Raw genomic sequence first — 15006 nt, forward strand, 5'->3', positions numbered from 1 at the left:
TTTAAGTTCTTCCCCCCAATGTTGAAAATATGACAATGTGTTCCTTCCCACACATACACAAAGTCTTCTGAAGGATTGGAATAAATGAATGTTAACGACTATAACTTAACATAGATTTTGTGAACTTACTTTACCACTTTTAACATTGGTGGACCCTATTTTTAAATGTAATGTGTAATTATTCTGTTCTATAATTTAGACTACAGAAATTCTGGGGTGCTGTGCTGAACAAAATGTATGTAGCATTGTCTTTAAGTTGGTTTGGTTGTTTTGATTTTCCTTTTTTTTTTTTTTTGGTAAATAATGAAGACACTTAGGATATTGAGCTCAGTCCTTTTCCTACAAGCAGCTGTTCTCAGCATAACTGATTTACAGTCCATTTTGGTTGTATCCATTTCCAGTGAAATCAAACTGGATGTTTTTGATGCTTTTAATCAGCAGGACCTGTTGAAATAAGGCATACAAAGGCATGAACTAATGCTAATTGAACGGGGATCTTGCCTTGATAATTATACCTGGGTGTAATTCTTAGTGTAATCTTAGTCTTTGTGAGAGATCGGCTGTTATCTTACAGATTTTGTATGACAGCTATACTTTTTTGTAAAAGCCTCCTTAAAATATCCATCTTCTTGACATTTGAGATGAAATATGAAAATATGTTCCTAGAATACCTGTGGGGATCTTGGTGTGTCTGTAAAATGTCATAAGGCATCCAGTAAAATGTTTGCATAGCTCTGAGGCAGAATTCACTGGTTCCTGCTCCTGTAGAGACATCTGAACTGGTTACTCTCATTCTAGCTGCAGTGGCTGAGCTTAGGAATTACTTCGCCACTGTTATACTCATTGTCTAGTGATGTGAGGACCGGTGCTTGTTGCTTCCAGAAGCCTGTAGAGAGGCTATAGTTTGCTTCATGTGTAGATAACAGCTGTGTTTGGTAGGTGTGCAGCAGAAATCCCTTAAAACCTGGTCTTCCAGGAAAGGCATGTCCATTTTGTTTTCTCTGTGGAAGCAGCTTCTGGAAACCTAAGGAGAACATGTATTGAAGGATTGATTATTGAAGAAGGCCAAGATCTTTTGGTAACAGCAGCATCTTAGTACTGATTTCCAAGAGTGTGCATCATCACCTTTTCACAAGGGCTTGATTAGTTCCTTTGCGATGTTTCCTTTTGATGGTTGCCCAAAATGAAATATCTAAACGGGCCAACATAAGCTTACTTCAAAGAATAAGAGCTCAAAGAGTCTAATCTTGGCTGATGAGAAGCTTATACTAGATCAAGCTTTCAATAATGACTGCAAACTAGCAAGCCCTGTTGAAACATTCTTTTAGCTGAGGTTCACTGAATAGGTAGAGAGGCAAATGGTCTTGAGACGTGAGAGGAAATGAACTCTCCTGTGTTGGAGGGTCACAGGGTCAGGTGATGATACAATCTCCAGACCCAGCGGCTGTTCTGTAGAATTGTGCACTAGACTTTTAGCTCTATCGTTAGAGGTACGTACCAGTCCCCTGCTGGGGAGGCAAGTACTTCATCCATAGCACAGACAAACCCCTTTCAGTCTAAACATGTTTGATTCCTGGAATTGGCTTTGGTTTTGTTCTGGTTTTCATTTTCTGCTGTGAAGGTGGTCCATATCTCCATCTGTAAGGCCTTCCCATGGGACTGCATCAGCCTTGAAACAAACATTTATCTGCTTCACTGACAGAAGAACATGAGCTAGGATTTTGGGGGGGTTTTAAAGCTATTCAGTTCTCTTTCAAGAACCAGCCTCTTTCCCTTTCTTTCCACATTGTCTAAAGCTTCATATTTAGAGATAATACAAAACAGGGAGGAGTGACTGATATGCCACATGGGTGTGCTCCACAAGCCAGAGAAAAGGGCCGACAGGAACCCTATGAAGCGCAACAAAGGGAAACACCAAGTCTTGCATCTGGAGAGGAAACCCCCATGTCCCAGGACAGACTAGGGGCTGACCGTCTGGAGAACAGCTTGCGGGTCCATGAGCCAGCAATGGTGCCCTTGCAGCAAAGGCGGCCAGCAGCCTCCTGGATAATGTTAGGAGTGGTGTTGCCAGCAGGCTGAGGGAAGCGATCCTTCCCATTTACTGAGCACTGGTGAGACGATTCTGTGTTCCTGAGTCTAGCTGTGAGCTCCCCAGTGCAAGAAAAAGTTGTCTTAGTTACCACTTATTCTTGGTTTTGAAACAACAGAGAAGTCCTTTGTTGAAATATCTGGAGGTAAAAGTTTTAAGTATTTCCCCTTTTATGCAAGGAGAGATGGGATCTGATACCCCTCTTGAACTGGAAATCTAAGTGCTGTATGGACAAGACAAAATTCAGAATCTTGTCCCGTGGCTCCATTACCACTCTGACAGTCTGGAAAACTCCTGTGGGGTGATGCCATGATATGACTCATTCTGTCTTTTCTTAGAGGCGCTAATGATGAACGGACTTGTTTTCAGTAGGGGAGCGCATGTGGAGACTACGTGGAGATGTATTGAGAAACTGCCTTTACATTTACTTCCTAGAGCCGAAAGGTGTTCTTTGTGCCTGTGGAGTTTTTCTTCTGTTTATTAGAGACCTTTTTTCCCCTAAGTAAAAATGATTCATCTTGTAGCTTTGTGGCTGGTTTAAATTCATGGGATGCTTCCCTCCAGCCTGCTACTTTTTCCTTAGGAAAGATCGAGAGCAACTGTTTGAACAGTAAGTCTCTTGAGCAGCTGAAGGCTGTGCCTCTGCCTTCTACAGAGCAGGAGATGCTTGTGCCCTCTTGTGAGGGGCTGGGTGTCAGCAGCTGCTAACGTGCGAGGTGGTTGGATCACTGCTGCTCTGCATGTGTGGTTAAGGACGGGGTCAAAACATGAGCTACCAATGTTGCTAAGAGCTTGGGTCTGGAAGAGTTTCAAAACTCAGATGTGGATTGTAGGCTGCTGGGGTTGGCAAACATGCTGATGAGTGAGTGGTAAAAGGATGACCTCAACCAGCAAACCGGGGTAAAATCACTTCTTTGCTCCAGAGGGTGCGGTGATTCGCATCTGCATGTGAGAGGAAGCCATAGGGCTTTTTGTCTTCTGGGAGTACAGAGTGTTCTTGCAGATAATACTAGCACATTCAAGGAACACAAACGTGCCATTAAAACAAAACAGTATCAATATATTGGGCAAATGTGAAGTATACTGACAGCTGCTCCTTAAGTACTGGAGGAAAAGGAAAATACCACTGTTTTAGTTCAAAGATCTTCCCTTGATTCCTACAGAGTATTTCATAACAAAATTCTGATGCAGGAACTGCTTGTTGCTTGCAGCAGCCATGCCCATGTGTGCCAGCATGCATCTTGAGATCATCATAGGGATGCTTGCAGTCCTTGTGCTGCTGAGCAGAAATCTCCCACCATTGTTGAGTGCGTGTGCATCTGGAGTATACAAACATCTACAGTGGCTGCTCTTCTGTTTCTTGCTAGTTTGGACTGTGACAGTAAACTTTGGAGATGGAATATTGCTGTGAAGGGAAGCAGATGATTTCCTTTCTGTAGCTGTTTTTGGTTCAGTCATTACCCATAGGGACAATGACTATCTTCTCAATTGCTTCTTAAGGAAACCACACCATAGTTTTCCTTTGTCATTGCAAAATAGTGCTTTTAAGATATGACACACTTCTGATTCATAAAGTTATGAATTGCATTTCTTTTAGAATAAATACGTATGTATGTTGGAGATAGTTGACTCGTGCCTAGGGGTAACTGAAACTGGTGGTGCTTGTGTAAAGAGGTCTTGACTCCCAGATGGGTGCTTGGCAGTCGTAGTTGACCTACTTTAGCTCCGACCTTGATTTGCTCAGAGGTGTTTATGTACTCGTGATCAGCTTTGCTGCATGATTAAGCTAGTCACGTGTCATCTAACTTTTTTTTTTTTTTTTGAGGGATGAACAGTAAGATTTGTTTTTACTGTCTCATTAGCCTTGTTGCAGGGGGTTGGAGAAAGATTGAATGCAAGGGAGGGGAATCCTGAGGGAAGTAGTCCCAAACAGGCTGTGGAGAGACACTGTCATGAGACAGAATGACAAATTATCATTTGATTCTCATCTACAAAGAATTTAATCAGGAAGTGGACTACATGGCACTTTTTCAAGTAGGTCCTTGAAGTACTTTGGCAACAGTCTGGGCATCATAAATGGAAGATTTGGACTTTGCTTACATACATGGGTAACTTTTGTGTTCCTTCTCATAGAGGGTTTTTTTTGAGCCACTGAACAACTGGCACCTGGAGGCTGAAAAGATAGTAAAATATTCCATTTTTCATAATTTTAAGAAAGCCTTGCAAGAAAACATTTCTCTGAACTGTTCACTATTTATTATAGCTGGGCATGTTGATTTTTGCTCTGATCATTGGGTTGACATTTTCTTAACTTTAAACTTCATTTCAGGAGACGTGTGATTCTTAACTCCTGTAATGCTAAAATGTAGGACTGTGGTTGTTAGAACTGGGATGAGCATTTGGGACATGGTAGAGAAAGGGCTGACTTGAAAAGAAATTGAGAATTCCATTTTTTATGTAATTTGTTCTGCTTAAATGGTCAAGACACTTAAAATAGCTGCTTCAAAACTTTCAAATACAGACACTTGGTTGTAATTTAAAATAGCACAGCTGAATGGATACTTGATTTCAAGAATTTTTCTGTAAAACTGCTTTAAAATTTTTGTTTTGAGATGAACAACAAAGCAATTTTTTTTTTTTTTTTTGCATTAAAGCACACCAGTGACTTGTGCAGTGTTCTGATTATTAAACTATAAAATGCTGACTGTTGCAGGCATTCTTAAAGGGAAAGGACCGCGTTAAACCCTTTTTTCTCTTTTTAATTCCAGCTTATCCCAACCATCTGTCTGAGGTTATCATAAGTGGTCCATGGAATTATATTGAGCAGTAACATGTCAGTTCAACAAGTATGCTCACACATAGAGTTGTTCAGGAACTTTTGAAAGTTAATTGTAGGTGGTTGGGCCAGAAATTTTAGAAACTACTTGTTTCTAGTATGTGCGTTATACAGTGCTTGGGTTGTGTATTAGGTTCCAAGAGTGAATCATGGATGCAAAGCAATTGGACAGTGTTTAAACAACAACAACAACAAAAAAGCGGCATCACAGGTAGTTTGGTGTGACAGTACTTTTATCACTGGATTCATAGGGCTTAGCCACAGGCCACATTAAGTTTAGCTGTAACTAACTTCTGCACAACAACTGAGGTTGAATATAATGTTTTTGCATCTGAACCAAGCACGGAGAAATGGTCAGTGACTGTGGTTTAACCGGTAGCTTGTAAATTAAGCTGCAGTAATCTCATAAACCACAGTAACATAATCAAGTTTATAGTTGGACTACTTTGAGTAAGAGACAAAGCAGACAAGTAGGAAAAGGCCGGTTTCGGAAGGCTTGATCTACAAGTAACTGTATTAGCGTGAATGAAAGCCTTGTAAAATAAACTGTGGTTATGGATTCAATGAAAACTTATAATTGGACTTAAATTTTACTGATCTAGCTTCTGTCAGTGTCAGCTGGCCTCTTAACTTTCCTGTACCACTATGCCCACACATTTGCTGACTCCTTTTTTGTTTTTGAGAGAGGACCGCAGAGAAGTTGTTGGGCGGGATGGACAACGAGTCCGCAGCAGCAGTTTTGAAGCTCTGCTTCTAGAACAACGGTCCTCTGTTCACAATGACTTGCCTGACCTTAGATTTAAGAGCTGTGAATCCTGACTGTTATTACCGTAACAAGACCAGCAATTTTGATAATTTAAACTTCTGAAATAAATTCTGAATTTGTTATTCTGGCAGAGCTGAAGAAATGCCATTGACTTTGGATTTTGTGAGGTTTCTGTTGTCTTACAACTCCTAACATGCCTTAGCATGCCCTGCTTACTGCAGGGGGGTTGGACTAGATGACCTTTAAAGGTCCCTTCCAACCCAACACATTCTATGATTCTCTATGATTCTATATATGCGATTCAGTAGAATCAGTTATAACGCGGTCATGTTGACAGAATACTGGTTGTTTGACTTGGGAACTTGTGAGTGTGTCATGGGAGCTTGCCGATCTGTGTAATTGGGAAGTTCTGCTGTCATTGCAGGTTGGAAAGACAGTCACAACGTTCACAGATGCGTTAACCAGAAAACAGTGTATCCAAAAGACTTTAGAATTGTTTTGCAAGAGGTAGACTTAGAACAATTCTTAAGTCTTGCATAGTAAGTTTTGCTGGAAAACTTGTTTTGTGACAGAAATCTGGAAGGGAAGGACATACACCTGCAGACCAGCCACTAAGTTTACAGTGTAGTTGGGAGACACAGTTGAGGACCTGAGTTATAGTATGGGGTGTGGATTTTATTTAAAACTTAAGCCTGAAGAAAAGAACAATGTTTAACCCCTCTTTCCTTTGAAAATGCCAACTGCTGTTACAAGGAAAAATAAAATGGTAAGCCAAGCTCAAACTGTCTTACTGCTATGGCCACCTTAACAGTGGGGCAGCCAGGAGTGAAGGGCTAAGTCTGTCTTTTGCACTGTAACAGCAGTTTGACTCATTGGGGTAGCATCTGACAACAAATGTGTTCAGATGTGATCATTGTGAGCAGATGGGTTTTATGCAAAGACCAAAGAATAAATGATAAGCAGGGCCCAAAAGGAAGTGATGCTGAAGAGATTCCTTCTATTCCAAAGCTTGGTCCATCGGAGATGCACATCCCAACATCTAACCCTTTTGATGATGGATCGAGCTTCTCCACTTCATAAGGAAATTAAAATACAATCCTTGAGTAGAAAACATCAGTTTGCTGTTGTAAACTGTGTCAAAACCAATTCTTCTAGACAAACTTGTTTTGAAAATGTTTTTTAAGCTTGCTGGTTTTCTTCCCATTCAGGTTTTTAAAAGTACTTGACTAACAGAATATGAGGCATGGAAGAATTTTAAGGTGATCAGCTGCTTCAGGCTGAGCATCATTGACTTTCCCCAGGTGGATCTAGGCTTCCAAGGCTTTCAGGTAAAAACTCTTCTGTTTCACAGTTGATGCCATTTAGTAATGAATAAGCTTTCCACAGGGTTTCTTCCAACAATATAATTGTTTGTAGTCTAGAGGATTAAAATATATATGTTTTGTGTGAAAAAGCTAATTAAATTTGTTTGTACCTTTAACTATTCTTCTTTAGATCATCAGTGGGTTATTAATTTTTTATTTGTGGCGTGTGCTGTAGTGGACGTGTTTATTTAATCTGATTTTCTCTGGAGATCTTCTGAATTCTGTTCCATGAAATTCAGTGGAATTGGAACTCTGAAAGCTTATGAACTTTGATAATATGATTTTTCAAACAGAGAGACACACTAGAACTAGAGTTTCCAGTCAGTGAAAGGCAGACAGAACTTATCCTTTATTTATGTTAGGTAGAAGCAGCTGGCTGGCCAGTTAACATAAGAGTAAACTTGGTTTAGTTAAAGATCACGCTGAAAATTCTTTAAAAACAATTGTGTTAAGTAACGTGTTTTTGAGAATGGTCATGGTTTGTATGCAATATTCAATATACTTGTAACTGGAAAAAGAGAAATTGCCTATTTTCTGTTTTACGGCAAGAGGAAATAATAGAATTGTGATTATTTTTTTGGGGGGGCAGTTTTTAAGAATACTAGGTTTGAGATCTTTTTTTTCTGTTTGTTTAAAAATGTGTAAGTTTCTGCTTCTATTAATGCATTTTTTTGGTGTGGTGTTTTTTTTCTTTTCAATGTTAGACAATCCAATGGCAGACCAAAGGATGGACATATCTTCTACAATTAGTGACTTTATGTCACCAGACCCTGCTGACTTAATCTCCAGTTCCCTTAGCACTTCAGGAATGGATTGTAATAGGAAAAGAAAGGGAAGCTCTACTGATTATCAGTAAGTTGGATTTCTCTTGATTTAACGCTGCTAAAAAGAGGTTGTAACAAAACAATACAGTGTGGAGAGGGGATGACAGAAATATTTATAGCAATTTTTAAGTAATTTTTTTTCTTGACAACCCGTCATAAAGGTTTTGATAAAGGAAAAAGCTACTAAGAGGAAAGTTCATTATTTAACAATAAAAATAAAGCCTTCATCTCAGTGCAGCCAGAATTGAGGGCTATCAAATGGAGTAAGGCTGAGAAAAGGCGGCTTTGGCTGATGAGGGGAGAAAAAAATTAATACTGATGAAATATACAGTGTGAAGGTTGATTATATTGATTGTTTACCTAGAAAATAGAATGTCTGACTAGCAGTAGGGAAGATAATAAATTCATTAAAAAGCAGAAGCAAAACTGAGAATAGTTCCTTTTCTTCACCTATTTTTTGCGTTTTTAGTCACTTCCTATAAATGTGCTGCCAGCCTTTGCCTGATGAAGCTATTTTGTTTTCCCAGTTGAACTTGAATCTGAGTAGTCTCTGGTTTGCGGCAGTAGATCTGCCTTTCATTTAATCAACTGATTTAATCTTGTGTTGGTCCTCCACTGTAGGCTATTACTCCTGACAAAATAAAAACTTTGTTTCTTGTGAATCAGTGATAGAATGTGGTTTTGTTTCAAGAAAGCTGCTTCCCCTTAAGGGAAGCTGGCTAATAACAGTGCGCAGAAGCAGTGTCCAAACCATAGCTTCTGTCTTGGGGCAGGTGTTTGAAATGGAAGGAAATCTCACCGACTCTGCTTTAGAATAGTGAAGGTCATAGTAAACTTGTCAAATTTCCAAATGTGTAATTTCTTCTGCACTAGGGTACACCAAGACTGACCTACTTACTGTCTGTGCAAACCTCATATGGATTGTAACTTTACAAAGTCTAGCTGCAGGGTAACTTGTGAATGGGTCCCATCCATTATTAATAAAGCTACGTCGTTAATTTTTATGTACCTTAGCACAAATGTTATTATTGTGGGCCTTTGGATTGCTGACAGTTCTTTTTACAGGGAGGGGTAGAATTTTTAATGCATGCAGAGTACGACAGAACAGGTTCCCTATGCATAGGACTTCTTTTTAGGAGAACTCACATGCAAAACGTTAAGTACTGTTTAAAGACCACAAACATAAGGCACATGCCTTCTCTAAGATGAATTTAGTCTTCCTGAAAAGCACGCGACTCCCTCTAGTTGAATTGACTACTACAAAATTCAGTGAACAGCCTCAATCTTACCAACTTCCTCTTCTCTAGAAAGGATTTCTCCACCTTTATTCTTCTGGGTAGGAAGCATTGCGCAAGTCCTCTTTTCCAAAAGACAGCTTGCTCTTGTAAGTTATAATTCTGCCCTTTAGGTTGTGTGTGCATTTTATTAAATATGTGAAAACACCGTCTCCTTGAATCCTAAGTAAAATAAATTTATAACAGCTGTCATCATACCACAGTTCATGTTGTGTTGCAGAGGAAATGGTGGCTAGTAAATATTCCTATTTTAATATAGAACTTAAGGTAGACTTCCTTGATCCCTCCTTCTATATGTATGTATCAGTAAGTGTTCAGAAATGCTACTGTTCAGCTTTTGCTGCCTGTTAACAATTTATTTCTTACATAAATTGTCTGAGTGCCCAGTTTTATGCTTCATTTACCACTGAAGTCAGGGAATAAGGAAGGAAGAAATGGACTGTTTTAGTGTGGTTCTTCATTCGTCTCTCAAGTCCAAGCAACCATATTGATCAGCTGCGCTTTCAGCTCTCCACACCAGCTTCTTTTCAATCCTTTCTCCTGCCACTCCTGTCCAACCTATTGCTTTCACTTCAAGAAAGGTTGTCTGTTCTCCACTATGGTCTGGTTTAGTCAAATGCTGGAATCCAAGACTTCATGCACAGGTCTATAAACAGTTGATTTCTTTTCATGGGAGTAGTGTTTTCAGTTGAAATAATATATGATAAGAAAACAAACTATCCTGAAGTATTTGTAACTTGCCTTGTACCTCTCTTTAGGTTTTGCTTTCTGGGTTTTCCTAAGGCTAAAATGAATTTTGTCACAACAAGCATCCACTAGCTAAAGGTGGCGTCACAAGTGGAAAACTGATGCCTTGTTTCTAAGTCCTGTTCTAGACCTGCGTGCCAGATCTTTGTGAGCATCAGAAGTGCCTTGAGCCGCTGACTGAGACTGTAACCCACATGTGCACACTGAGAAAACCTTTAGCATTATTCAGACTTCTTGTAAAAACTAATCACAAAGATAATTGATTTAAAAGTGCAATGAATAATATATGATAAACTACCATGCTTATTTTTAAGAAAGCTAATGCCCAAAGTTGAATGGTAATAACTGGTATGTTAATGGCCAATATGAGAAGATTTTTCATAAGGATCTTATAAAACATAGCTTCTTAACATGTTAAAGCTCAGTGGTATTTCAGATCACTTTACAGTCTTGAAGTGATGCCAGCAGTTAGCTTGCATCTAGAAATTCTGTTGAATTTCCTTATGGTATCATAAAGCCTGTATAAAGTTCAGCGTTAGGACTTTAGTACTGACTGAAAGAAAATGTTCATCTCTCCTGCTAGGCAGAATCAAAAACTGAGAAACTTGGGATACGTTTGTTTTTTTTTTTTTTAATTTTATTTCTGGCCTTTGAGTCCTCCGAAATCCCATTTATCTAACCACAAGGGCAACATGCATAAAGCACAGATTTTTTATTTCTGAAGGTGAAACAGTATCTCAATGATTTGCATAGCATAATTTAGGTTAGTCATTTTACTAGTTTTTCATATTAAGTGTAATAAGCTACGCTATCTTTTCTTAAAAAGTAGAATTACTCTGTCAGAAAGTAGGTTCATTTCAACAAGCTTGTCTCCTTAGAATATGTTCACTGCTATTGTCTTGTTTTCGTTGTGCTTTTCATTTCAAATAGAATATAAATTAGCTTGAGAATTTCAACAGAAAATGTGAGACATTATTCTTATTTCCTATATATGGTGTACTTTATTTTTCTTTCTTTTCAGACTTGATGGCTTTCCTTTTGAGTAAGTATAAATATTTTAATAATTGGTTTCACTTGAAAAAAATGCTCAGTGTTTTTCCTTGCCTTTCCCTCCCCTTTTCCTAAAATTTGCAGGTAAAAATTAAACCAGAATAAGCCAGGCTTAAGAGTGCCCATTTAAGCACAGTTGTACAGATTTATATATCAAAGCATTCTCTTCCTAATTCTTTTATCTAACAGTGCTGTAGTCTTAGGCATTCAAGCTTTTTTTTTTCTCCAGATACATGTATGAAGCACTTTCCTCTCCTTATTTCTGTACATATGATTACAATATTAAAATGTAATAAGGGGGATCCTTTTTATTCTTCCTGACTCCTTACGTTATTTTTTTTCTTCATGTTGAGACAAAAGTAAGCCATGTATCTACATTGGAAGTTGTACTAATTTAAAATGTGCCTGGTTAGTGTCATAGTCTCTCATTCTGTCCATACATTTGGCCGTTTCCAGTGGCTCGTTGGTCTACATTATTAACATTTCCTACCCCAAAAATCAACTACCATAAGGCAAACTAAAGTGTAGAACACACTGGCATCTGCACAAAGTAATTCAGGGCAATTTGTGAATTTTATGCCGGGCAATTTGATGACTGCCTCTGGTCAAACTTTTAACTACAGTAAATGCAAGTTAATAGCCCTATTTCTGATGGAGGCATGAAAAATATCTGCTTTGATATGGTCTTTTCTCTTCCCTCTAGTCAACTGAAAAGCATTTTTATAACAGATGATATCTTTGAACTGCAGCATGTTTTACTGTCAAACACATCAAACTGTGCCATTTTGTTAGCTCCAAAGGAGACACAACTAATTTGAGAAAGTGTTTTAATATTACAAAGACCACACGACTTCTTTGGTCCTTCCAGGTTCTCACTTTTCTTATTTTTGTATTTAGGATTTAAAGATGACAGGAATACTTTATTCTAATTTTATGATACTTTGATAACAGTTTTGCTAATTCTGCTTTATTTGTGATATATTGCTTTATTCTCTTTCTGCAGGGAAGGTATGGATACAGATAAGGATGACCAACATGGAAGGTACTATTGATACAGTCACTGAGATGTTAGTTCCACAGTACTGACATAGTGTGTAGATACCTGCTTTCGGCGTCACTGTGGTGGTGTCCCACATTGTTTGTTTCTTTGCTGGGACAAAGGGTTAAGATTGTTAACACTTAGAGCCACAGTATTATAAATAATGATATTTTCTGAAAGAAAGGTTAAATAAACATTCAAATTTTTAAAAAGAATTATTTTAATGAGGATCAGTAGGTATGTAAGATGCATTAGAAGAGTTGTTTTCCGTGTTTTCAACACTGTAACTTTGTGATACTATTTCTCAACAGATTGGAGTATACAGACCAACAAGGCAGAATAAAAAATGCAAGGTAATACTCTAAACAAATATATTGAAAACAATTGCCGTTTGTGATATATGAAATATTTGCATGTGTTTCTTATCCTAGAAATCTTTTTTCCTAGCTTTGACCTTCTCTTATTTTTCTATATTTTTGCACTGTTAACATTTTTCACGTATAAACTGCATATAGTTTTGTGAAAATGCTAACTTGGTAGGTAACTTGATTTTTGTCACTTCTGTTAATATTAACATTGAAATTGAAGTCTGTATATGTTTCTGATAATGTTACATTCTTAATCTTGTTTCTTTCAAATTCAATAATGAGATAAAAGTGTTAACATTGACTCTTCAATATGGGAAAATAGAAAACAAAAAAAAAATAACTTAGTGTTTATCATAATTTTTCCTGGTTAGGAAGAGTTTAGTTCAGAGGTATCTCAAATACTTCAAATGGAAAGTGTAGGATGAGTAGAAGACTTACATTGCCACAGCAAAAGGTAGTTTTCAATACTTGGTATATTCATACAGTATCCTGATTACAAATTCTTAATTGAATGCTTTATTCAATATTTATATACACTGGAATTTGCTTTATCTGCAACTATTATGCTTCCAGTTATGTTTCAGTGTACGTGCTAAGAACATACATACTTAAAAGGGTTACTTACCCAAATAATGAACATAAAATGTCTGAAGAATTCTGTATGTGGATGGTCCTTTTCAAGAGGGTAACTTAATTATCAGGAGGAGGAAATTTTTGTGGTTTTGTTATACTGGATTTGGGAATTTTTTAATATGATTTATTTTCTCATGCTTTTCTGTTTTTCCTCACCACCTTACTTGTTTAGGGAGGCTCACAGTCAAATTGAAAAAAGGCGTAGAGATAAAATGAACAGTTTTATAGATGAACTGGCATCTTTGGTACCAACGTGCAATGCTATGTCTCGAAAGCTAGACAAACTCACTGTGTTGAGAATGGCTGTCCAGCATATGAAAACATTACGTGGTAAGTTGATTGGGGTGGACAGGGGGGCCGGGCAGGACGGGACTGGAGGAGGATGGCAAAATGGGGTTACCCCAAGCCATGCTTTTTCTCCCCCTTTCTTGCCATTTTGCTGAAAAAGAGTTAGTTAATGCATTTTGGGAGGACTTCTCCCCCTTTTCTTACTGTTTGATGCTGCGCCATCATTTATAGCTTACTGGTTTGTGGTCCAATATCCTGATCTGACTGGGAAATTTTGAGGTGGAAAAGAGTAATTTTCCATAGTCTGACCTGATTGATCACCGTCACTAGATTCAACAAAAAGAAGGCAGCTGAGGTAGGAGGGAGCACAGGGCCTAAGTGGCAGTGCGCGGTTGACTCTTGTGTAGTGCTGAGCCATGCCCTTGGGCAGGCAATGTGCAAAACTTGTTGGATAGGGAGGTTAGATTTTAGGTGTAGCTAATATTTCTACAGGGCTTCGGAGTTTTTGTTTTCATACCTTTATCTCTGTGTAAAAGAATGAAAAGTGCTTTGAAAGTTCAATTTTAGTTTTTTTTAACCAGTTTCCGTTACAAGCACCTGAAGGGAACCACACAGGTTTGGAAGAGTTTGGGAATTTCTGTATGTCCTGCAGTTTCATATAAGAGTGAACCAGTGCTTGGGTGCAATTGGTGATGATGGTGAAAGCTTAAGCCTTCAAGAAATACACCCCTGAGAAAAGATAGCATGCAGCTAATTTAAAGAGTCAGTGTTCTAGTTTCTAGGAGACCTGATGTCTTCCAATCATATTTATCCTAGCGTTTTTGAAAGGTTTAAGTTTTTCTGCCACTGTTATTTAGTTAGGTTAGTACTTCTTAGCACTTCAGTGGTTACTAATTTGACTCTCTTTTGTCTTTATGAAGGGAATAGAATGAGAAGAATTACTCTTTAATAAATAGCTGCCTCATTTGTTGCTAATTTTGGGGTTTTGTCATCGTGAGATGATGTCATTGTAACGTTGGTTTTTTTGTCTTTGGTACAGAATGAGAGAACTGATTTCTAAGTTCCTAACTGACAATCTGTTTACATGACCTTGTCGTGTTTTACTGAGTTATAAAGAGAAGAAATAGTTTGAAGGTTTTTACTCTTTAATCTTTTTTCCATTTCTAATTCTGAAATAGACCATAAATCAAGCATTGCATTTGGGTTAAAAATATGTTGAGAAACACTTTTATATTTCAGAAAGCATTTAATTTGCATTACCTCATAATGCAGTACTTGTGTTTTAGAAAAAAAACTTCATCCTTTTTTGAGTTAGTACCACCAGAGCTCATCTTGATAGTAAAGCAAAACCAAAAAGCAATTTTCATTTTAACGAACACCTGCAACGAATAACAGTATAAAAAGGAGCCAAAGGAAGGATCGCTCATTTAAGTGTGTATTGTTAAGTTTGATAAGGGGATTTTTTTGTTCGTTTGTTTTCTCTAGGTGCTACAAACCCATACACAGAAGCAAACTATAAGCCTGCTTTTCTATCAGATGATGAATTAAAACATCTTATTCTCAGGGTATGTTTCAGCTTTTAATTAAGAGACATTAATGGCTGTAGATACAACTGTCCCAAAGTAAAACACCAGTATTTTTCTGCCTTGTGTCACAGCTTAAGAATGTTCTGATTATGGAGGATAATGTAGAAATCTGCAAGACTAC

General features: G+C 37.9%; 1 protein-coding gene across 4 annotated transcripts in view; it reads left to right on the forward strand.

Annotated features, from left to right (window-relative positions):
• Positions 1 to 15006, forward strand: part of BMAL1 (basic helix-loop-helix ARNT like 1) — a 51784-nt gene that overhangs the window by 19436 nt on the left and 17342 nt on the right. For 2 of the 4 annotated variants that reach the window (XM_074586095.1, XM_074586096.1), the window contains exons 2-8: positions 6900 to 7019; positions 7760 to 7907; positions 10943 to 10963; positions 11975 to 12013; positions 12322 to 12363; positions 13184 to 13341; positions 14785 to 14864. In XM_074586095.1, coding sequence (XP_074442196.1) covers positions 7768 to 7907; positions 10943 to 10963; positions 11975 to 12013; positions 12322 to 12363; positions 13184 to 13341; positions 14785 to 14864 — 480 coding nt within the window. In that variant the 5' untranslated portion in view covers positions 6900 to 7019; positions 7760 to 7767. The remainder of the gene's footprint in view (positions 1 to 6899; positions 7020 to 7759; positions 7908 to 10942; positions 10964 to 11974; positions 12014 to 12321; positions 12364 to 13183; positions 13342 to 14784; positions 14865 to 15006) is intronic. The other 2 variants (XM_074586097.1, XM_074586098.1) reach the window with 1 other exon arrangement.

Source organism: Larus michahellis, chromosome 4, assembly GCF_964199755.1.
Source record: "Larus michahellis chromosome 4, bLarMic1.1, whole genome shotgun sequence".
NCBI lineage: Eukaryota > Metazoa > Chordata > Aves > Charadriiformes > Laridae > Larus > Larus michahellis.